Source organism: Propithecus coquereli, unplaced genomic scaffold, assembly GCF_000956105.1.
Source record: "Propithecus coquereli isolate 6110/MARCELLA unplaced genomic scaffold, Pcoq_1.0 Scaffold137, whole genome shotgun sequence".
In the NCBI taxonomy this organism is placed as follows: domain Eukaryota; kingdom Metazoa; phylum Chordata; class Mammalia; order Primates; family Indriidae; genus Propithecus; species Propithecus coquereli.
In genome coordinates, this window is record NW_012137969.1 from 412291 (window position 1) to 436067 (window position 23777).

At 45.6% G+C, this 23777-nt stretch overlaps 3 protein-coding genes across 5 annotated transcripts in view; 2 read left to right on the forward strand and 1 right to left on the reverse strand.

Annotated features, from left to right (window-relative positions):
• Positions 1–1128: 1128 nt before the first annotated feature.
• PPP1R35 (protein phosphatase 1, regulatory subunit 35) lies at positions 1129–2319 on the forward strand. Its single transcript, XM_012639091.1, has 4 exons — positions 1129–1416; positions 1497–1749; positions 1832–1968; positions 2074–2319. The coding sequence occupies exons 1-4, from the start codon at positions 1186–1188 to the stop codon at positions 2245–2247; spliced, it is 795 nt and encodes a 264-aa protein (XP_012494545.1). The 5' UTR covers positions 1129–1185; the 3' UTR covers positions 2248–2319.
• Positions 2320–3184: 865 nt separating this feature from the next.
• Positions 3185–8627, reverse strand: MEPCE (methylphosphate capping enzyme). 3 transcript variants are annotated; one of them, XM_012639094.1, is made up of 5 exons: positions 8407–8627; positions 5740–6393; positions 4219–4437; positions 3912–4038; positions 3186–3801 (listed from the first exon to the last, which is right to left on the reverse strand). In XM_012639094.1, the coding sequence occupies exons 2-5, from the start codon at positions 6001–6003 to the stop codon at positions 3749–3751; spliced, it is 663 nt and encodes a 220-aa protein (XP_012494548.1). In that variant the 5' UTR covers positions 6004–6393; positions 8407–8627; the 3' UTR covers positions 3186–3748. The 3 variants fall into 3 exon arrangements, with proteins under 3 accessions (XP_012494546.1, XP_012494548.1, XP_012494547.1); XM_012639093.1 differs by having other exon boundaries at positions 3193–3801; positions 7909–8442; XM_012639092.1 differs by having other exon boundaries at positions 3185–3801; positions 5740–8442.
• A 5464-nt stretch (positions 8628–14091) lies between these two features.
• ZCWPW1 (zinc finger, CW type with PWWP domain 1) overlaps positions 14092–23777 on the forward strand; it is an 18010-nt gene continuing 8324 nt past the window's right edge. The window contains exons 1-8 of the mRNA XM_012638883.1: positions 14092–14146; positions 14899–15152; positions 15579–15657; positions 16493–16610; positions 16897–17054; positions 17273–17395; positions 22242–22358; positions 23427–23547. Coding sequence (XP_012494337.1) covers positions 14119–14146; positions 14899–15152; positions 15579–15657; positions 16493–16610; positions 16897–17054; positions 17273–17395; positions 22242–22358; positions 23427–23547 — 998 coding nt within the window. The 5' untranslated portion in view covers positions 14092–14118. The remainder of the gene's footprint in view (positions 14147–14898; positions 15153–15578; positions 15658–16492; positions 16611–16896; positions 17055–17272; positions 17396–22241; positions 22359–23426; positions 23548–23777) is intronic.

Genomic DNA, 23777 nt, shown 5'->3' on the forward strand with positions numbered 1-23777 from the left:
GGGGGGCTTTCTATGTTTTCTATAGCTGATGCTGTACCCCAATCACGTTGGGAAGTAAACCACACTATATTTGGTTAACAAAACCTTGCCTAGTGAGATTTTACCATTTGTGAGCATGGCTCATCAGGCCCCCTTAGGAAGGAATTTTGAGCAAAAGAAAAGATCAGAGTTCAGTCCTCAAGATCTTCCTTTAAAACTTTTTGTAACATGAAAGCTATGCTATTCCTTCTATTTGATCTTCAACAGTATTTTCTGGAAAGATAAACTAAAGGATGTGAAAACTCTCAAATTGAAAAGTGGTACACAAACATGCCTGTTGACTGAGCATCAGTACATTCTGGGAGAGCCTCAAGATTCCTGAACCCAACTCACTACCTGTTGCATAAGAATAAACGGAGGCTCAACAGAACTGAGGGACGTGCCCCAAGTTAAGCTAGGGAGCCGGTGGAAGCTCCAGTCTCCTGTTCCGCAGACCAGGGGTCTTCGGCTACCTGGAGAAGGTTGGGGCCCAGGATAAATATACTGACATAAAAAAAAAAAAAAAAAAACTGTACCCAGAATACACATATCTGTTTTCATACGGATTAATATTTTCAGGAACTCTCGAAGGGAATAAGAAGTCACAAAAGGCCGCAAGAGTGCATGAGTCCCAGGAGGGAGCCCAGGGCTGGGTCAGCCATCCCCGCCCCCACTCAGGGAAGCTCCGGGCTGAGTTCGGAGGCGACTGAACACCCGGAAATGCTGTGGAGGCCCCGAAGGGGGAGGTCTAGATGCGGAAACACTGGACCGTTAAGTTAAAGCTGCTCTATTTGCCGACCCAAGAGGGAAGACTGACGCACTCGGCACCCCAGCACAAGCCGGGCGAAGATTCTGCCGGGCAGGTATACCACATCGTAGCTTTTAAAAGAAGTGGCCCTGATAAGGACCCGTAGGGCTTCAACGGGCTTCAGCTCTAAAATACCTCGGCCTAGGGGCGGCGCCAAGGTTGTGCAGGCGGAAGCCCGCCGGGAAGCTGGGGGCGGAGCAAAGGAAATGACGCTGTAGGGGCACCAATAGGGTGGGACGGAGGGGTGTTGTCTCCGCCCTGGCAGCGGCGCCTGGGAGGGCGGGAGAGGTGGCGAGGCGGTGCCTGGTGGCCCTAACTTAGCCCGCCTACGACCCTGCACCCCCTCAGCAACTCTAAAGATGATGAGCTGTAGGGGGTTAGAGCTGGAGTCGGTGGGAGGGGAAGAGGCCGTGGCGGTCCCGGGGCCACCCCCAGAACCTCGAGCCCAGGAACCCCGAGCCCCAGTGCCTGAACCCGGCCTGGACCTGAGCCTGAGCCCAAGGCCCGAGAGCCCCGAGCCGCGAAGCTGCAGCCCCGGGCGGCGAAAGGGGCGGGCGGAGAGGCGGGGAGGGACTCGGAAGAGGCGGCAGGTGAGCTGAGGGAAGGCCTGGCACCCATCCTGTTGACGACCCCGCGCCCACCTCTTCACGGCCCTGCCCTCTGCTCCCAGGTCCGTTTCCGCCTACGGCCGCCTTCCGCAGTACGGTCCGAGCCGCCGCCGCCGGCCGCTGCACCGAGCGACAAGCCCGCGGCGCCGCAGGAGCTGGAGGTGCCCGCGCTGCAGAGCAGTCTGGCCTTGAGCCTCGAGCTGCAGGCCGCGCGGGCCGCAGCTGGGAGCCAGTTTGATGCCGCGAAGGCCGTGGAGGAACAGCTGAGAAAGTCGTTCCAGATCCGCTGCGGCTTGGAGGAGAGCGTGTCCGAGGGTGAGGGGGGCAGAGGGTAGGCGGAGGGCGGGAGGGAGTAGGGGTGAAGAACCTCGCTCACCTCCCCCCGCCTCCGTCTCAGGGCTGAACGTACCGCGTTCCAAGCGGCTCTTCCGGGACCTGGTGAGCCTGCAGGTACCGGAGGAACAAGTTCTGAACGCTGCACTGAGGGAGAAATTGGCTCTCCTGCCGCCGCAGGCCCGAGCCCCGCCCCAAAAGGTGAAGGGACTAGGGCGTGGGGCTTCCTCCCTGTACCCCTTCCCTACCCCCTCGCGGATTCTTCTTCCCAGACTGTGATGTGGCTTTGGGCCCCAACTCCAACAGGAGCCATCTGGGCCAGGGCCGGACATGACCATCCTGTGTGACCCAGAAACACTATTTTATGAATCTCCACACTTGACCCTGGATGGTCTGCCCCCTCTCCGGCTTCAACTCCGGCCCCGGCCTTCAGAGGACACCTTCCTCATGCATCGGACACTGAGGCGATGGGAAGCTTAGACCTAGCTCCCTGGATGGCTAGTTCATATTTTTGTGTTAAAACTATTTTTCAGAATAAAGTGGTTTTACTAACAAATGGGACTCTTCTTGGAGCCCTAAGGTGGGTCTAAAACCCCTCCAGGGGTTTGTCTACTAGCCTCAGATTGGAAGCTGCCTGGAAGTAGAGTTTTTGGGCTTTTTAGGAACTTGGTAGAATCACAGCAAGTAGAAAACACTGTCCAAGTCAGAGGTTAGATTACCTCTCCTCCCCTCACCACCTTACCTGCCTTTCCCTGACTTCAGTCACAGCTACCACGTTTTTGATGACACTTGTCCCTTTGCACCACTTACTTCTGATCATTTAAAAGGGTGGCCTTCCCTGAATACCTGTCTCAATTAACCTGCAAGGCAGCTGCCAGCACTGAGTTACTGAAAATTATCTATCTTTTTACCTTGAAGGGCTTTGCCCATCTTGTTTATGCCTGACCCAAGAGTGTTCAGTGTTTGTGGAACAAATGTTCAAAGCTCCAGTAACACTTGAGGCACTGAAGAGTTTTCATGTTAATTGCCTATACATCTGATTCCACAGCACAAAAAAGGTGGTTGGTGGGTGTCTAAGAGCAGGTAGGTGGCTCTGGTCCAAAGTAGTTTTTTCTACCTCCACTCCAACTCTATTGTTAACTCTTCCAAAATTAGCCTTCTGCCTAAAGCTCCCACACACAAAATTCGTCAACAGGGTTTTTGGGGGAAAGAAGATGGGACTCCTCCTTCAAGTTGAAAAGTTGCATTACACCCCTTTTCCTGACTAGGGTTCTGTGTTCTTGTGTTAGATTTGACTAGCAGTCAATAATGTCCTGAACACTGAAAAACCTGTCTTCCTTGAGACTCTAGTATGAGAGGAAGCACAGGTTCTATGGGGAGGCACCATCCTTTCCCCACCAGCTAGAAAGTAGCAGACACAGGTTTGGGGCCACTGCCCTAAACATCAAGTTTATTGTGCTGTTCTCACATTCAAAAACCCAACCCCTTCTCCCATTGGGGGACAGCAGAGGGAAGGATTTTCACAGTACCTGCATGCCTCCCTGCCAAGCTTCCCCTTCTAACCCTCAGTCCATCTATCCGTGGTCCACTGAAATGCAGCTAGGGACAAGGGCCAAGGAGAAATGGGAATCTCTCTCCTTGGGAGAACAGGAGGAAAGGGCTAGAGAATTTGACACCCCCCACCTCCCATGCCCTAGGAGAACAGAGGTCAGCAAACAGTCCGTGCCATCCAGCCCAGCAGGCTGGGGGCGGGGATGATGACGATGATGATGGTAACTCCAGCACAGCTGGGCTTGCTGCTTAGGTGCCAGAAGTGTAAGGGAGGCTGGGGCAGCAACATAAGAAAAGCTTTCTCTGCAGATCCAAGAAAGGAAACTATTTTTGGAGTCAGAAAGGAAAGACCTTAGGATACTTTCCTCTTCCCCCAGGTCCTTAGGAGCAGTGAGGGCAGCCTCTTCACACTTTCTGTTCAGGGGGCCACTTAGTGGCTGGGGGAACGGGCCTTGTGGAACAGGTACACAGGACGCTGGAAGCCTGAGAGGAGAGTGTGCAATCAGAAGGGCTGGCAGGACCTCAGGACTCCCCACAGAGTCTGTACCCTCTCAGCCAAGACTGCCTCCCCCAACAAAATAAGCCAGCCTTACCTTTAGAGGTGTTGTGGGGTGTGGCCACAAGCTCATAGCTAGAGAAGCCCACCTCTGGGGATGTCAGGTAGGAACTGAATTGCTCTGGCTTCAGCTTGATTCGATAGTAGTTCTTGTAGATTGTTTCCTAGGGAGAAAGGCAGAGGAGGGACCACTTCAGCTTGCTGCCTCCTCTCCTAGCCAAGGGTGATGCCCACCTGGGGGCCTTTTCAGCTTGTTCAGGAAGTCCTTCTTCTGCTTCCTTGAGGCATTTCTTGCCTCCACCAAGGGAAGAATTATTCCCCATTTCCACTGAAACCCAACTCACCGTAAGAGTCTTTCTCTTGCCATAGGATGACCAGGGTTGGGGCTCCAGGACCAGGATACCCCCAGGACGTAGGTGCCGGTAGATCCGGCGAAACATGCGCTTCAGCCCCTCATCTCCCCAGTTCAGATGCACCCACTTGGTGAGGCTGAGGCAGAGCACCACATCATACTCTGGTGTTTGTGCCTCCACCAGCTCATCTCGATCCAGCACATAGTTACCCTGAGGGCAAGAATTGGGGGAGGTCAACAGAGGGATTACAAGAAGCACAGCCCCCATATAACCCACTCTGCAGCCTCAGAGACAAAGTCCTGCAGCCTCACTTTAGCTTGTGGTCACATTTTTCTCAGACTGACTCCCAAATGGTGCCCTCTGAGTCTCATTTTCTCTCTATTCTCTCCTGCCTCTCTCTGCTTCCTACTGATGGTAAACCAAACAAACACAAAAAAAGGAGCCTGGGTAATTTTAAATGGAGCAAATTATCCATCCATGAAGTCATCCAAGCTGGGGTCAAATTACAGTGGGAGATGCCAGGGTTCTCCCAAGACCCTATCCTGTGCTTATTCCCACCCACAAACATTAAGCAGAGTGACAATGTTATGCAAGAGTAACTACCCAGGTTTCAAAGGGAGACCTGTGGTTCCCTCCCTGTAGTTGGGGCTGGCAAAATTTCAGGCTTATTTTTTCCTTTCTCTGAGAGAAATGAAGAGCCACATCCCTTAGGAAACCTTTTCTAGGTGATAAGCTCATCACCCACTGGGAGGTTCATTCTTCAGGCTCAACCCAAATACACTGTCAAATATTCTGGCCGATGGCCTGACGAGTGTTCTGTGGGAAGCTATGTGCAGTCAGGGGACAGACACTTTGCCAGGCACAGTACCCTCCCCTCTCAGCAGAGGAGTCTCTGACTCTTCCCCCTCCCACTATCTGGGGTCAACCTGGAGATGATCTAAAGCCGAGCCACTGGAATCCCGACCACTGAACGCTCTTGAACGAACTCTGTCTAGGAAAACAAAAGCAGCTGATGCAAACAAGGTCCCTATTAAAGGAAAGAAACTGTACATATTAGTCTGCCACTACCCTAATCTCTCCTCCCCCCTCAAGACATTCCATGTATGACACCCATCCCTCACGGTCTGTTAAGGAATTTGAGGACAAGTTTCTACCTGGACCGAATTCCCTAGTGAGCAGCAGCAGCCTTAAAGGGAAGGTGGATCGGTCTGGATTACAGTCCAGGCTGGGAGCAGGGCAAAAGGAGTCACCCTCTCTCTTGGGCAAGAGATCCTTGCAGTCAGAAGGACCCCAGGGGTTAAAGCCTCACACCTTTCCAGGTTATCAGAGGTGAAAGACATCCAGCAGAGGCTTTCACTCACCAATCCAGACCCTTCTCTTGAGGATCTGGTTCTCCTAGCAAGGAATGAATGCACGAAAACCCCTCTGGGTCATATCTTTCCCCTGCCACATTCCCATTTAATCTCCTCTTCATAGCTGGCCCCTATTCCAAGAGCCTCTGGACCCTCTTACCGTGACGAAGACAACATTGTTGGGGAAGACTGATGTGTCCGCTCCATCCAAGGGCACTTGGGGTGCAGCAATGGGACCCCGGCTGGCTGTCAGCGAGGCTGGAAAGCAGCTCCTCTTTCGGACGGTGGTGGTCCCTTCCTCACCCTCTGCCCCTGGGTCCCCCTCAGAAGTCTGAGGTGGGAGACGCAGCTCCTCAGACAGGTAGTGTCGGATGTTTTGGCGGGCCGAATGGATGAGCCGGGCATCAATATCCAGGCCCACCATGCGGGATGGGCCCCACTTGCAGGCAATGCTCAGGGTGAGATGGCCCACATTGCAGCCCAGATCTAGGACGTCCCGGCCCCGAAACCACTCAGGCTTCAACACCCGAAGGCGCCCATCCTCACAGGAAGGATTGCGGTACCCATAGTACTTGCAATAATTCCCATACTGGAACTTGCGCTGTTGCTTTTTGAAGCCTGCTGCAGGTAGTGGGTGGTGGTGGCGGCCTCCCCCACTCCCTCGGCCCTTTTCCTTGGAACCCTGGCCTCCACCCCTAGCCCCTGCCTCCGACTTGCTGGAAGTCCTGCGACGTTTTCGATGTCGTGAGGAGGAAGACGGGGGTGCAGAGGTAACTGAGGCAGCTGGAGGGGCTGAGAGGGAGCCTGAGGGACCCTGCAGGGCAGATGGAAGGGGAGACACGACTTCATCCCTGCAGTTGATGGCTGTGTTGAGTTCATAGGGTTGGGGCGCATCCCGGTTCTGGCCCCTATGCCGCTGCTGCTGTGTGGTGCCCTCCCCGTGGAGTGAGGGAGTGAGGGGGGCTGTGGGCAGCACAGAGTGGCTATCATTCCCTCCAGTTGCCTGCTGCTGCTGGTGGTGCTGTCCCCGGTGTCTATGCCGCTTCCGACCAGTCTTGAGTGGTGAAGCAAGAACTACTTGGGCCTCATCAGTGCAACTATTGAGACTGAGCGGATCAGTAATATCTTTGGGGATGAGGATCTCCACTGGGTCTCGCCCTTTGGCCGGAAGAGGGGATGACTTAGGGGTCTCCGCATTGAGTGCTCGGCTCACTTCCTCATCCAGGAGACTATTCAGGTTCAGTGGGTCAAAGATATTGCCCCCCAGGAGGAAGTTGGAGGGTAATACAGAGTCACAGTCCGAATTAACCCGCCTGCGCCTCTTGAAGGCCGGATGTTTGAAGCCTCCACCACCTCCTCCCACATTACAGCTATTTCTTCTTTTGCCTCCACCCCCTCCAGGGGGCCGGTGGGGCTGATAGCCATTACGGGGTCGAGGAGGGGCAGGGGGGCCGAGTTCTGTTCCGCCCCCTCCCCGTCGCTCCTCCCCCACGTCCGGGGGAGCGGCTCGCCCGTGGGGATCCGACAAACGGGCCTCCCCGTGCGACTGCGCCTGGGGGCCGCCCCCTCGGTGCTGCTGCGCCAGGCCGCCCCGAGGAGTGGATGCAGCCCTGGGACTCTCCTTGCCAGCCCCAGAAGCCGGGGCCCCCGCCGAATGTGCGCGAGGGCCCGGCCCACGCTCCGTCCCGCCGCGGAGCTCCCCGGAGGCGGCCTCTTGGTGCGGTGGCACCGAGGGGCCGCCCCCTCCGCCCGACTGGTCTTTGAGCGGCGGCGGCGGGGCCGGCACCAGAAACGGCTCCTTCTCCGCCGCCATCTCGATCATTTCCTCCCCTTATTCCGTCCCAGTCGAGGGTAACCAGGGGATCAGGGGATTGAACCCCTTCTTCCTTGACCCTGCTCCCTTCCCCCCTTTCCCGAGTGCGCGCGCAGCTCTGCTCTTCTCGTCTAGTCTCGCGCCCAAGCGCCTCCCCCCGATGCGCGCCCCACTCGCCCGCGAGACCAAAACAAGATGCCCGCGAGACCCGAACAACTCGAGGAATCAACCGCGCGTGCGCCGGCCCCTTTCTCCTCTGCCACTACCCCTTCGCCGCGAGCGCGCACTGCTGGAGCGCGTTCCTCTTGCCCCGGAGCCACGCATGCGCACTCCGCCACCGCCCTGGTTGCGCGCGCATCAGAGTACGAACCAACTTAACGGCTCCGGGAGTTTAAATATAGCCCCCCTCAGCCCCCCTCAAAAGCCCACCACCCCAAACTGACACCCTACTTTCCTTCGCAGCTATCTCCGGCCCTACTGATATCCTTTTTGTCTCTGCCGCGCGATCCCACCCACCGTAGGCGGGGGACAGGAGCTGGTGTGAAAAGGTCTCCTTGACACCCGACCCTTGTTCCTGAGGAATGAGTCTCAGCGGTCTCCGCCCGGCTCTAAACCCAACAACCTCCCTACCCCGCCTCCTTCCTCCCCCTGGTGGGCAGCGCCTGCGCACACCCTTTTGGGCTTGCGCGGGTAGATGCAGCACGTGCTGGAGAAGACGCCCCGCCCTCCGTCCTAGGGGCGGGGACCGTTACGTCGCTTCCTAAAGTTTGGTATACGCAACGTGCGTCAGCACGATTCAAGGGGCGTGGCTTCCTAACGAAAGAGGTGGTCCTCATGAATTATTCATGAATGGTTGGTCACACACCTCCCCCCTCCCTTTGCCCACCTACTTAGAAGGGCTTCTGTGGGAACTGAGGGGAGAACCTGAAAGTAGAGGAGCGGAAGGAGCGAAGCGTACTGGCTGTCTTCCTACGAACAGTTCTTAGTAAAATACGATAGGTCATTTTAACTCACCCCCCTCGAAAATATTCTCTGCAGAACTGGGATAAAAAGCACTACAACAGCCGATGTTGTCCAACTTCCTCTTTTCCCGAAATGGCTGAGTTGTTCTCTCGCTCCTCCGCCTTCCCCCAATCGCAATCACCTGGGGACACCACGCCTTCCTCTCCGCCTCCACACCCACGGCCCGGACACCAACGCCCCCGCCCACCCCCCGGCGCCTGCGCACGAGCCGGCTCGCCCCCCGCCCCCCACCACCGCTCGCTCGCAGGCTTTCCCGAACACACGCCGCGGCTTTGCGCCACCTTATATATAAGCGAGTGTGGGCGGGGAAGAGGATTCGGTCTGCTTTGGGGCCCTGCCTGGGCCAATGGGGAGGAAGCGATTCCACGCCGGTTCCCCTGGGTGAAGGGTGGCCTGTTTCCCTGCCAACGGAGTGTTTGGCTGAGCAGAGGGCGGTAGAGGCGAGAGTGGGGTTCAGGATGGTCGCAAATAATATATTAAAATAAGACCGTGAAGGAGACTAGAAGAACGAAGAAGAGGAATCAAGAAGCGAAAAGAGGAAGGAAAAGGCAGTATGGGACAGAGAGAAAAGTTAGTAAAAGAAAGATGTGCTTTAGGAATAATCCTGCCGCCGCCTAAAAAAAGTGAAATCCACGAGGATTGTGGGATTTGTAGTTTTACTGGGACATTAGGTTGGAAGATGGCGGAAATACTGCAGCTGCGCAAACGCAGAAGTGTCTTTCAGCTGCGCATGCGTCTCAGCTCCGGGAGCACGCGGCTGCGGGGAGGAGCTTGTGCGCGTCATCGCACCTTCTCTTGGTGGCGGGAAAACTGGGGAGGTTGGAAGGGGTTGCGGAGTCGCTGCGGTAGCTCACTCTGCCCCTTGCTTGTAGATCCCCCTTGCTGCGGAAGGTAGCTGGCTTTTGTCTGGTTGCAGATGAAGGTGGTAGGCGGGGCCAATCCCGGTACCTGTTGCCTGAGGAGAAGCTCTCTCTTCAGAGCAACAACCAGCTCCTACCCCTTCTCCTCAGAATCCCCAACCTCCAACTCACCCCCAACAAACAAACAAACAAAAATACCTCAGTATCGTGGCGGGCAATGACTATATGAGCGAGAATGAGGATCCTGGTGCCTCAGCGGGAGCGGGGGCTGAGGGGATATTCTCTCAGGGTGGGATTGTTGACAGGGAAGAGAGGCTAGAAAGCCACTGTTTTACCCTTTGGGGGAAGCGAGGACATTTGACTCTGTGATACCGCCGATCTTAATTGCTGTCTTTCACAGAATTTGGTGAGGGAAGAGAGAGGAAAATGGAAGCCTACCAAAAGGTCTTCCCTTTGGTTTTCAAGGTGGATTTAGGCATTTTCTAACTCCAAACCTTGACACCGTGTGAGGGGAAATGGTGCGGGATCTGGGATTCATGGGTATGTGCTCCTTTAAGCGAAAATAACCCGGAAGGGCCAGGTTGAGGTTGGTGCCAGTTGGGGACACGTCTGGGAACCTTTCAGGCAGTCGACAGCAAGAGTGTGAACGCTATCAACAGCCCGTGAAGAAAGATCGTGTATTTGGTGATAAGCGGTCGTGCCTTTGTGCTTCCTTGCGCTCTGAACCGGGAAGCTTTAGTTCACCATGAATTTATTTATAAACTTCTGTGCAAGAGTTAGCTCAGGCAGTTACTCCCGACAGCAAAGGTCCTATTATAGGCAGCAAGGATAGCGGGAGTCTTTGTTCTTCTTCTTTGTTAAAAGTTTTAAAATCAGGCTTGCTGAGGTCGCATGCACACACGAAAGGAAAGAAAAACGAAGGAAAGAAACCACTACTAGTTAATCAAGGCACAAAAATAAGCAGGAGTCCACATACTATTGGGCATTCATGCCAAAAGGAAATGAGACTCCAGCTTAAAGATTTTAAATATAGTCTTTAAATACAGTTTTTTGAGGCTGAGGGAGTCTGTGTGAGAGAACAAGGCTAAAGTGTTTACTTTTGTTCTCTTAGACCAAGGATTTCAGGAACAATATGAAGAGGAACAAGGGGGAAATTTGTGAACACATTCTAAATGGGGTGCGTGGGGGGAGGAGGATTATTGTGTTTTAAAAAAAATTGGCAAGACTGAGTTAAATTATTTCGCTAGATCAGTGGTCAAATTTTTTGGTCCTGAGAACCCTTTTATCCTCTTAAAATTTATGGGGGACTCCAAAAAGCTTTTATGTGGTTTGTATCTATTAATATTAACATATTAGAAACTAAAACTGAGGAAAAATTTAAATATTTAGAAATAACAATAATAAACCCATTATATGTTAACCTAAATAGGGTTTTTATGAAAAAAATACGTTTCCCTAAGCAAAAGAAAATTTAGTGTGAAGGATGGTGTTTTTTTACATTTTTGCAAATCTGTTTCATTTCTGGCTTAATAGAAAACAGCTGGATTCTCATCTGTTTCTTCATTCAATCTGTAGTGATATCTTGTTTTTGTAGAAGTATATGAGAGAATCCAGCTTAACACAGATATATAGGGAAGGGGCTCCTAGGGGTTTTTGGACCATACTTTGAGAACTGATGAGCTAGGTGATTTCACCTCAAAATTAATGTGATGATTTTTAGTGTTCTAAGTGAAATAAAATTGTTTCTATTTTCTGAGAGCCCTATTGACCTTCCCTATGTTCCCTTTATTACTTGTTTCTAAGTTCTTTTTCCCTCCTTATTTACTCTCTTTTCTTATGTTTAGTGAGTGGGATCTGGTCTATGGAACTATCCTGGTTCTTTTATTATACTTTCTTAAAGCCTTTGGGTGTTTCCACCCTCTCCCCCAAACCCCCTCACCCCGCTTTTCATCTAAGTTAAGAAAGAAAAAATTAAAACCTCAAATATTATTCCTAGGTCTAGAGCCCCTAGTCATTTAGTAGCTGTACAGAAGAAAGTTGGTTGTATTTTATATATTTATTAACTGTCTATATTTTTCTTTTTTTTCTCTCTTTGAACCAGCTTTCAATATTTGTTATTGTGGAACAGAGGAGCAGCAACGTGAGTTATCAGAAAGTGATTTTCCTGGCTTTCTCTTCTCTATTGATTGATCAGGTTAGACCTTTTTTAAAAAAGTAACATTCTTCATCACACTGCCACCTTAGATTGTATGTATTATATTATACATTGCTGTTCTAGATTTACTACATCTTAGTAGATGTAGTAGCGATGATTCACATTTCTATCTGGTTGGTTGGGGCTCCAGAGCATACTTTGGTCTAGGAAGATCTGTATAGGTTCAGGTAAGTATTTGAACCTAAATATTTGAAAAGTTTACATTTATAGCTTGGTCAAAATAGTCTTGTTTTATTTAAAGAATTTAAAATAAGAAATTATTTTTTGAAGTGGTAATATTTGTATGTTTTAAAATGGCAAAGATACACAAGGGAATACAATGAAAAACTTCCTTCCACCCCTAGCCACCCACTCCTACTCCCCAGAGGCATTTTGATCAGTTTCTTGTATATTCTTCCAGAGATAATTTATGGATATACAAGCATATTATATAGACAAACATTTTTAAAAACCAAATATTGTCATGTGAAACACACTAATTTTCACTCTGCTTTTCTCACTTAGTATAGTTATTCTTGTAACTTAGATTACCTTCACAAGGACTTCTCATGATGCTTTTTGGAAATCTGGAGTCTGGGAGAAGATATGTTTGTCATTTGTAGTCAGGTTAATATTCCTTTTGCAGCCTAATTTTATTCAGTTTCTGGCTTCTATTTAGGATTATAATAAAGGAGACCAATTTGCTTCAGTATTTCTCCACCAAATCCCTACTTCCCTTTTTTTCTGGAGCAAATGTATTTGGGGGTTGGTGGTGATAAAGATGGAAACAGTGAGAAAAAATGTTCCTTAATATAAAGGAAAAATAGTTGCTTCAGAACAGCACATCTGAACTATTCATATTTATAGGAGAAAAGGGACAGAAAAATTCCGAGGAGTAATTTAAAAACACTTTACATTCAGCCATGCTATGGCCACAATAAGTCAAGCCCCCAGTAGCTTTTGAATTCATTTTGTGATTTAGAGAGAAGAACCCTACACCTTGAATAAATTTGGCCATTTAAGGGTCTTAAAATTTCCAAATTCTTTAAAGGGAAATGTATATGAACCAAAGGATCAATTTTATGCTGCTTTTGGGTCTTTTTATGGTGGGAGATAGCAGAGTTAGAAGAATGAGTTTTCATTTCAGGACCTTCTGCCAGAAACCAAGAGCCAGAAACAAGATCACTGAATAGAATAGATCTGTTAGTAGTAGAATTTAGAGGCAAAATTTCTGGATTCATTTAAGCTCACCAATGTATTAACACTGAGGTTTGGGGCAAACCACTTACCTCTCTTAGAATATTTTTTATCTATAAAAAGAGGAGATGGGGATTTATGACCTCTAAAACCCTTCTCAGAGTTATAATGCTTATTTAGTTGTTACATAAATAAGAATGGCATATATGCTCTAAACCTAAAGAAAACTTGGTAGAAGGGCTATTGGTGGGTCACAAATGGCTTATAGCTGTGTGGAGATATTAATTTCTTCAGCCTTTGGTATGGCCCTTCGGCTGCCTATGGCTGTAAGTAGCCTGGTTCCTTTTACCGTAGAATCCCTGGAAATATCATTCTGTATGTGTTTAAATATGTACTTTTAATTTCTGCTTTCTGTATATGTTATAATATTAAAATGGTGGTGAAGTACCAAATTAGACTATAAGAATGTAGCATAGCACAGTTATTAGCATAAACTTTGAAATCAGACTGGTTCTAATCCTAATTTTACTACATATCAGTTACTTAAAATCTTTACATGTCTTTAATCTTCAATTTCTTTAAGTGTAAAATGGAATCCATCTCATAGATTTGTTGTGAGAATGATACTTAAAGGGCAGAGAAATAGTCAGTGCTCAATAAGTGTTAGCCATTATCATTAGTCACAATATCAGTAGTAATAATGAAACATATTGATGTAGTGTAGAACATCTGTGAGTAGATTGCTGAAGATGAACTATGAATATCAAAGAAGATACTAATTTTTCATTATTAGTTTCTAAGGTAGAAGAATAAGGTAAAAGGTGCTAAATTCTCTGGGGACTTCTGCTGGTTACCAAATATTTCTGAGCTATGAATAGAGATTGGTAGAATCCAGTATATTAGAAAATTTATTGGACTGAGGATCTAAGAGAAGAGAAAATAAACATTATAATGATGTTACAATAAGGGGTATTCTATGCATAGGTATTCTATGCATATCAGAGAATTAGCAGATTATTTGTGTTCTAAGTATTTAAGAGAACCTTGTGAAATGAGGTTATCCCTCTGAAGAAAACTCTCACTCTTTAACTCCCAGGACTGTCCATTCCCTAGTACCACTGCTCTACTACTAGCCATCCTTCCACTACCATTTCTATCTAATCATGAGTGCCTGCCTTACGTTGAACATAGTTCTAGGCACTTAAAACATTAAGGATTGTTGCTGATCTTTAAAACAGTAACTCTCATTATTCCCTGGCATGTAACTGGCACTGCTGAAGAGGTAGAAGTGCAGTCAAGGAGGTAGAAATGTAGTTCAGGAGCACAGGGCAAAGAGATTCTGAACCCAGGAAGACAGGGAGAGAAGAAAGTTTAAAATCATGTTTAATCAGAGCCATAGCAATTAATTTCTTTTTTCTAATAGTGGCAAAGAAAGTGTAGTTTCTGAGCTGAATGATGACAACACTGCAGAATAAGGAAGGTGAGTCAAGAGTGAGGGCAGTTAATTTTGTACATTTCTCCCATTTTCCCCTTCTGGACATCCTTCTCATCAAGGGGCAGTTCAGTTCACATATATTTTGTGTCCACTCTGTTCAAATTACTACTCTGCTAGATGCTTTGAATGAAATAAATGTGACTTAGAAAGAGTCCTGCTCAAGGACTGTATAGAGAAAAGACATTTAAATATCTGTTATAAAGTTGAATGTGGTAAATGCCACCAGAGATGGGCAAAGTATTATGGAAGCTAGAAGAAAGATATATTGCTTATACCTGGGAAGATCAGTATAATTTTCATTGAGGAGGTAGCATAAGAGCCAGGCCTTGAATAATTCATAGACTTTGATTTGCTTTTTTAAAAAAAATCATTCCAATTTCCCATAAAATTGTATTCAAAGTTAAAAGTGAGCAAATTAAAAAGTTTCACATTTGAATAACTCTGCTTCCTGTATGCTTATATTTATCACTTTTGAATTACTCAGTGGTTCTCAAACTTGGCAACGTATTAGAATCAACTAGCCTTGTAAAATTACAGATTTCTGGGCCTCACTTCAAACTACACCATCAGAATCTCTGGTCTGGGGAGTGGAGTGGTCAGGGAGAGACCTAGAAATCTGAATTTGTTAAAAGCTCTCTCCATATAATTCTGATATGGACAGTCAACGGTCAATGGTTGGCGATCTCTGTTAGACTATACATTTCATAAATTCCATTTGATGATCAAATTTCTTTCAGAATGTGGAAAGGGACCAAAGAAAATCTTTGCCCCACCTGCACAAAAATTGCATAGCCTGATACCTTGTAGCCCTAACTCGCCCAAGGAGGAGACTCTGGGGATTAGTTTCCCAGAGACAGAGACCAGGCCACACCTGCCAAAGGCTAGGTTAGAGAAGAAGGAAGAGAAAGCGACCATAGAGAATGGTCTAAGCAGTGGCCAGAAGAAAAAAGGAAAGGCTCAAGACAACAAGCAAGTAGAGAAGAAAGCAAAGGTATCAGTCACAGTGATGGGCTCCAGTAGGACAGTTCTTCCTACCCTCCCCTCACCCAGCCAAGACAATCTTTTCATATTGGGGAGATTCATCCTATAGTTTCAGTTATTTTTATTCCTTTTTTAAGGCTTCTATTTTTTTCTCAAAGAGATAAAAAATGTTTTGATGAAAACATTTAGTGGGAAATATGGGATGAGGTGGAATGGAGGTGGGAGTAGAAGTGGACAGGAACTTTTTCCTTTTTTTTTTTGACTCCTTTATTCCCAGGAGATCTGGGATAGAGTTTATGGACTCCTTAGGTATGTTGACTACATGCCTTTAGTTTTGTGAACTTACTGCTTCATCTAAAGGAGGATTCCCTGACTGGTCAGAGGAGAGAACTATGGAAAGATAACCAGTTTTCCTCCTCTACCCTTGTCTCTGCAGGAAAAATCAAGTATTTCCAATGCCGAATTTGAGGAGATTGTCCAGATTGTGCTGCGGAAGTCCCTCCAGGAGTGCTTGGGTATGGCTTCTAGTGAGAGAAAAAGGGTTTCAGTTAGGAAATGTGACTGGTTTCTGAGAAACAGAGTAAGTTTGACAACTTCTCTTTCATATTCCTAAGAAGGATATATTAGAGAGACTTTAAAATATTTTAAAATACTTCATCTTCTTTGAATAGGACTATAGCTAAACCACCTTAGATAAAAGGTACAGAATTTTAGAAAAGTAGATTAGATCGACTTCAGAATTTAAATACATCTCACCTACATTTTAAAAATGTGACTTAAATTCATTTCTCTATGTTTATAATCTACTTAGAAAAGATAAATTGTTTTCCACAGATTTGAAGAATTTGGTCTCCCTCTACCCTTGTGTATTTCTGTTTCTAATACTGTTTTCGCATATGCTCAGGGATTTAATTTTTAAAATAAAGAATTCTATAGTATAGGACCTGAGGTCTTCTCAGATGACCTATATATTCTATAGTATAGGTCAGGAAGCTAAGGAGAATAGTTTGACATTTTAGCCATTCTTAGGTGTGCTTCTATTCCTAGGGGAAGTTTGAGAAACAAATGATATAAAATGTAGTACATATAATTTTTTTGTACACAAAATAAAATTATCATCACATGGATATCCTGGAATGAGGTAGATTAATCTGGAAAGGCTTGTAGAAAGATATCGATTTGTAGTTTTTCCTGGAAATTTAAAAATTTAAAGTTCTATGATATGATAAGAGACCAAAGGTAGGCTCTTCTAGGCAACAGGGAGAAGACATTTTAATGAAAATATTAGGAAATAATGGAGTGGTTGTTTTCTTTTACTGCTTCTCTGCTTATAATATATTATTTTGGGAGGGATGGGATCTGGCCTTGATTTTTCAGAGACTTCCTGTGCCCAGCCCATAGTATGTACCCAGTCAGACAAGGAACCAGCCATCACTACTTCTGCTACTGATAGTGATAATGCTGATAGGTAAGTTCATCCCAGTGAGGCAAGTTGAACACAGAGTGAACTTAACATTGGTAAATGGTGATCTGTCTGTCTATCTGTCTAGTCATTTATCATATTTCTATATATTTCTCTCAGTTCAGGAAAGATACCTATTTGAGTTGGGAAAACTAGGCAAGTAGATGGATAAAATGACCTTGGGGAGCCTGGGATTGTTCTGTCTTCCTTTTACCCTTGGGTTCTTTCAAAAGAACATTTCTGCAAATTTCTTCCTTTTAACCTTTTCACTAAAAAAATATCTCATTTTCAGAGAGAAAGTAATGGTATCTCATACTCCAGAGATTTCAGCCTCTCAGGACAATGATGTTGTCTCTGAAATAAGCACATCTAAGTCAGGCCAGCCAGATCCTGCACCCTCTGGGAAGAAATTCAATAGACTCCCTTTAAGCAAAAGAAAGAAGGAAGCTCGTAAGTATAGTCAGATATACTTTGATGCCTGGCTCAAGTAGTTGCTGCAGGAAATTAAGGAATGGGATGAGGGCAGGCTGAGATTTTTCAGCCTAAAGCTTGAAACCAAACTATTAGGCTATGATTCTTCTTCCTTCTTTTGCTGGCTTTTGCTATCTATAAAGATTCTGTTCTTCATCTCCCCACCCCACAAGTGTTTTTTGTTTTTTTCTTCCCAGAAGATGAGAAAATGGAGAAAGTCCAAGGTGGACATGAGCATAGACAGAAAGACCAACTGAAGAAAATGGTTCAGGGTCATTCTCAGATCAGGAACCAGCAAAAAGGAAAGCAAAGTGGTTTTGGTAAGTTTGGCCATGGTTTGGAAAACCTACTAGGGCTGAAAATTTGAGATGGAGGAAAGAGGCAAAGATTAGGATGTTAGAGGAAACTCTGCAAACACTATAATTTATCTCTCATAGCTGCTTATAGGGTGTGCTGCTGAGGAAGAGAATGATTTCATTCATTCAGTTATTTATTCACATAATCCATAGTTGTTGGGTGCCTGCTATGTACCAGGCATCTTAGATGGTGCCCAGGAAGAAAACTAAGATGTGGTCAGAAAAGTAGAATCAAAATTTGGTAGATGTGGTCAAAAATTAGGAGACTGTGATATCACAGATGCCAGGGGAGGAGAGAATTTCAAGAAAGAGGGAGTGCTCAGCCATGTCAAATGCCACCATACAGAAATCAGAGGATAAAACAATGCTCAAGCATATCACAATTGGGAAGCCATTGGGGGCTTGGTTATAGCTACTGTATGGGTTGGTAAGTTGGTTGAAAAGTAAACACTTTTTCAGTTGGTTAAGGTGTGAAAAGCAAGAAAGAGAAAATGGTAGATAAAGGGGAGTGGGTATAGAGTTGAGAGAGGGTTTTTCATTTTATAACATTCTTTTGAAAGAGAGAGACTTGACCATACTTATATGCTGAGGGAAAATTATTTTTAGAGAGGGAGAGATTGAAGTGAGAATGAAAAGTGATTCACAGGATTTATTCTTTATCAGAAAGAATACCTTACCCTTTGAGATTGGATGGAGGGAGGATAAGGATGGATATGGATTCATTCTTTTATAACAGTTATTAGTGCTTTATTTTATGTGGCAGGTGTTGTACTAGGTGCTAGAAATACAGTGGTGAACAAAATTGATAACCCTTCCTTTATAGAATTTATAGTTTTACTGTGTTAAACAGTTAATAAAACAAATAGAGCTTGGTGTTGTGGTTCGTGCCTGTAATCCCAGCTATTCAGGAGGCCGAGGCAGGAAGTTCACTTAAGGCCACTCAAGACCAGCCTGGTCAACATAGTGAGACCCTATCTCTAGAACAAAACAAAACAAAATTAAAACAAATATATCATATGAAATAACCAAGGTGATGATGGGAAATTTTAGACAAGAAATAAAATAGACCATACAATGTATTATGTTCAAAAATTTAAAAGTAGACAATAATTTAGGGGAAAACAGACTTGCGCCAAAAAATAAAAAATAATACAAAAAAACTAGAACCAAAAGTATAAGGAACAGTGGAATAAAAAGTCAGCTAGTATCTAATATGTATTAATATGTGTATATGTTTGTAGTTTTGGTTGTAGAAGCATAATATGATTTGCACATACTTGGAAAAAATGCTAGAAAGACTATGCAGGTACCAAACAAGGTAGTCCGGGTCAGTAAACCATTCCTTTTGTTGTAATGACATGGTAACATAAAGAGTTGGAAGAATAAATCTACTTTGGACAATTAGGTGGTCTGAAGCACAGAACACCCCAAGGGAGTTTTTAGGTAGAGTCAAAAAGAGAATTAAAAGTTTTTTTCTTTTGGTTTTATGTGAATGTATAAACTCAGATGTGCCCATTGAGAATTTTGGGGATAGTGCAGGCCTCACTGACCTGATCTTCAGTTAGCTCAAATAAATTGGTGCCATTAGATTTGTGTTGCTGCATCTCCTATGCCTCTCAGTAAGTATTACTGCGAGGACTGGATTTTAGTTTGGCAGATGGGGGTTCACTCCCTAGGTGGTGCTTGTGAGTTGAATTGTGATTGGAGTGGATTTATCAGCTTCCTCCTATCAATGAATCATTCTTCCAGCTTCTCATAGTTGCCAAGGAGAGAGGAGTCCTCCTGGAGTAGGATGTAGAAAGAGGAATATCCAATAAATACAATTTGTGTTAAGTACAATGAAGGAAAAGAACAGTGTCATGAGAGGAAATAATGGAGACCTAAGTAAGATTGGGCCAGTCAGGGGATGCATTTCTAAGGAAACAGTATTTAAGCTGAAATCCGAAGGAAGAATAGAAATTATCAAAGTGAAGGGTAAAGTTTGCCATATTCCAGGTACTACAGGAAAGGCAGTGTGATTGGAGTTCAGGGAGCAAGGGGAAGCAAGGTGCAAAAGTGGCTCTGGGTGAGTGGAAAGAGGTAGGCAGTGGCAGAACAAACACCATGCTACAGAGTTAGAATTTTATCCTAAGTGCAGTGGGAAGCCATTGGTGCACTTTAACCAGGGGAGTAACATCCTCAAATTAATGTTTTGAAAGGATCCTTTGGTGATTAATTGGAGAATGGAGTATGGGGAGAAAACAAGAGTAGATCATTTAAGAAGTTATTGCTAGGATTAGGTATTTTGGTGGCTTGGATTGGGATAATGAAAGTAGAGAAAGAGAAGCGATGTTTTATGGTATGTTTTGGAGGTAAAATTGTCAGGACTTGGCAATGAATTGCATATTGGAAGGTGAGAGGGGAGAAAGTATGTCAAAGATGATTGGTTTCTGGCTTGAGCAGTTATGTGAAAGGAGGTGGGAAAGAGTGGAGGAAGAACAAAGTTGTGGGATAAGATCAGGCATTCAGGTGTGGGTACCTTAGGTTTGAGATCCTTGCGAGACATCCCAATAGAGATATCAAAGAGCACGATGGCTGTAGGAATCTGGAGCTCAGAATAGAGGCGGCTATAGGTATGCAAAGGTGTGCTGTCAGGCATGAAAATGGATTTCAAAGCTATGGGAATGGGTGAGCTTGCCCCAGGAGAAAGTGTATCATGGGGAGAGAAGGCCCATGATTGGACTTTGGAACCCCAGCATTTAGAGATTGGATGGAGAATGAGGAGAATCCAGCAAAGGAGGAGGGAGCTGCCAGAAAGATGGGGGGAGGGTCAGAAGAATGTGGTGTGACAGAACCCAGGAACCTAGTGTTTCAAGAATGCATGGTCATCTGAAATGCTCTTAAAGTGTGTCTGTGAGTCTTCTTTATCATAGAACCACATCGTAAACATCAAACACAGTTTTCTGGAACACATAATCTTCTCTTCTAAGTTGTTTGAAAGGAAACTTTAAAATATGTACAATCCTGTCATTGGAAATTTCATTCCAAGCCATGAATACCTAGTTCCATATCATTGGGGCAGTTTTTTTCCACTCATTTTCTTATGAATGCTCATTATTTTCATAGCCAATTATTTGTTTTATTGATATGTGTTAACTTTTATAGTCCCTGGCCTCTCTCCTTACTCTTTTTTTCTAGTCTTACTAGGTCATCTCTATGAACACCATAAACATCCAAAGCTATCATTGGCAACTGTCGTTTCAGACTAATATATCATTCTCAACCAGTACTTTATTCTTCAAGATAAAGTAATTGATAAAGTGATCCATTTTGTGTGATATTTGGAAAGGACCCAAATGTAAGTTAACTTCTTTTCTGAGGGATGATTTCAGCAGGATGGAGTTGGGGGGCCATCCCTCATGTTCAGGCATTTAAGGTAAAATTTGACAGTGGGAGAGTGAACTTACTAGAGAAACATGTTGGTTGATAATGTTAATAGAGAATGTATATAATGATACCTATGCGCCTGTTATGTGATTTTTCTCTAGCAAGTCTCAAGTGCATGAGTATAGACACAGAAAAGGCAGAGAGTGGGTAGAGAGTGTTTTGCCACATGGGTGGGAGGAAGGACAGTGGGAAAAGGAGTTTAAGATGTCTGCAGGAGAATCCAAGGAAGTGTCAAGGAATCAAACCTGAGTAGTATAGAGTGAACAATGGAAGTTGCTACCAGATTTAGAGGATAGTAGAGGTCAGTGGATTGCAGAGCTAGATGAAATAAAAGTTGTTGTAGGGGGTCTTTTTTTTTTTTTTTGAGACAGGGTCTCACTCTGTTGCCCAGGCGAGAGTGTCATGGCTTCAGCCTACATCACAGCAACCTCAAACTCCTGGCCTCAAGCGATTCTCCTGCCTCAGCCTCTCGTGTAGCTGGGACTACAGGTGTGCACCATCACACCCAGCTAATTTTTCTATTTTTAGTAGAGATGGAGTCTTGCTCTTGCTCAGGCTGGTCTTGAACTCCTAACCTTAAGCGATCCTCCCATTTTGGCCTCCCAGAGTGCTAGGATTACAGGCATGAGCCACCATGCCCAGCCTGTTGTAGGGGTCTTTAAGCAAGTGAGGTGGAAGGATGGGGCATTTTTGTCAAAGAGGAAGTTTGGATAAGTGACTCAAAGGGTACACCTGTGAATGGGTGGGGCATGTGGGAGTGGGTTACTGAAGTGTCATGGAGGAAAAGATCAAGGAACTGAGATAATGGGGTGCTTTGTGGATATGGAGGTTGTGAGTACATCATGGAGAAATGATAGACTTCGACCTGTGTCTTTTGGAAGAGAGTGAACTCAGGACTGTTGGTCCCAAAGGTTACAACTTGGTGATTTGGTGACAGGTAAATCAGTTGAGATTTGGATGAGAACTCTGGATGTTGTACACAAAAAGGATGCTGATAAGCTCTTCAAAAGAACTTTTCAGTAGTGTCATGCCAGCAGAGAATGAGGCACTATCTGGAAAGATGCCAGGCAACCTTTTTATTCATGTACTATCAACACAGGAAATACTCCTTTCTGACTTGGGGTGGGGAGAGAGGATAAGATCAAGATGTGAGACTTGAGTTCTAATTTCAGCTCTGTCACCAAATTAGATTTATCTTCAGCAAGTCAATTACCTTCCCTGAGTCTTGGTTTTCCCATTTATAAGTTAGAGATTAAGCTAGTTGATCTCTAAGGTCTCTGTGGCTATGTGATTGTGAGGGTTGGGAGGGTTATATTGAGTTTAGTTGGATTGAAGAAGAAAGAGCATATTTTTGAGTCTCTTATTTCATTTTTTCTTCTCACAGGGCAATGTCTGATCTGGGTCCAGTGTTCCTCCCCAAACTGTGAGAAATGGAGGCGGCTGCGTGGGAACATTGACCCCTCAGTTCTCCCAGATAATTGGTCCTGTGATCAGAATACAGGTAGAAAGGAGTGGAAATTTTTTTTCAGGTTTTATTGTTCTTCCCTTTCTTACCCTGCATGTATCCTTTAGATTAAATGTGACATGAGTAGTTAGCAAAAGGCCAGGCATAATGGCTTATGCCTGTAATCCTAGCACTTTGGAAGGCTGAGGTGGGAAGATTGCTTGATGTCAGGAGTTCAAGACCTGCCTGAGCAAGAGCAAGACTCCATCTCTACAAAAAGTAGAACAATTAGCCAGGCTTGGTGCTGTGCGCCTATAGTCCCAGCTACTTGGGAGGCTGAGGCAGGAAGGATCACTGGAGCCCAGGAGTTTGAGGTTGCAGTGAGCTATGATGACGCCACTGCACTCTAGCCTGGGCAACAGAATGAGATCCTATCTCAAAAGAAAAAAAGAGAGTACTTAGCACTCAAAGGGTCCTTGTAGTGCTTGTGGGAGAGGAGGGATCTTCCTGTCATATGGAGATGAATCTGGGTGAAAAGGGCTGGAGGAAGACACCTTGCAGAGTTATATCATGGGATAGGCCTGGCATCTAAATGCATGTACTGAGTGAATTCCATTTTCCTTAGCATTGGTCTGTCCCTGTCAATCCTGATTAGAATATTGTTATTAGGTTGGTGGATAGGGAGCGATATGGGATATATGGGGAAAAGCAGGTGAGAGAGATCCATTGAGCTTAGAATTCTAAAATGTTTGAAACTACTTGGAAGAGATTGATTATGACCATCTAGTCCAGTCCAATTATTTTACAAATGAGAAAACAGAGTCTCAGAGAAATTACCCTCATGATGTTCCATAGATGGGAGCAGAGTCAGACATTGTGGAATGCAAGCAGGAGTATGGAATCTTTTTCTATAGAGTATAAGGAGGCAGTATTCTTCCTTCTCCTGCTGTAGCTGCATTTCCTCCATGGGTCTTTATTCGTCTTCCTCCATGCCTGTCCCCCAGATGCCCTTTTGGTCCCACCTGCTATGTATACTAGTTCGTTCTTGTTCTCTCCCTAGCCCTCATCCAGATTTTTCACCTATGGGTCTCTTCCTATCCCTTCATTCCTTCTCTGTTTTGGCAGACTTGGAGTATAATAGCTGTGATATTCCTGAGGAGACCTGGACAGGACATGAGAGTGATATAGCCTATGCCTCCTACATCCCAGGATCCATCATCTGGGCCAAGCAATATGGTTACCCCTGGTAGGGCACCATGATATAGAGCATGCTTCATGAACTTGGGAGTGGTAGATTCAAGCCTGGAGGGAAGGAAATGGAAAACATTTATAATGGAAATGGTACTTGCCTTAGAAAGACCATGGGGTGAGGGAGAAGATAAAGTACCAACCTTGGAGGCTTTGAAAGAGCATGTTTTCTGGAGGTTTCTGGGTAGAGGAAGTAACTCCCTGGAAAAAAGGGTCTGACAATGCTAC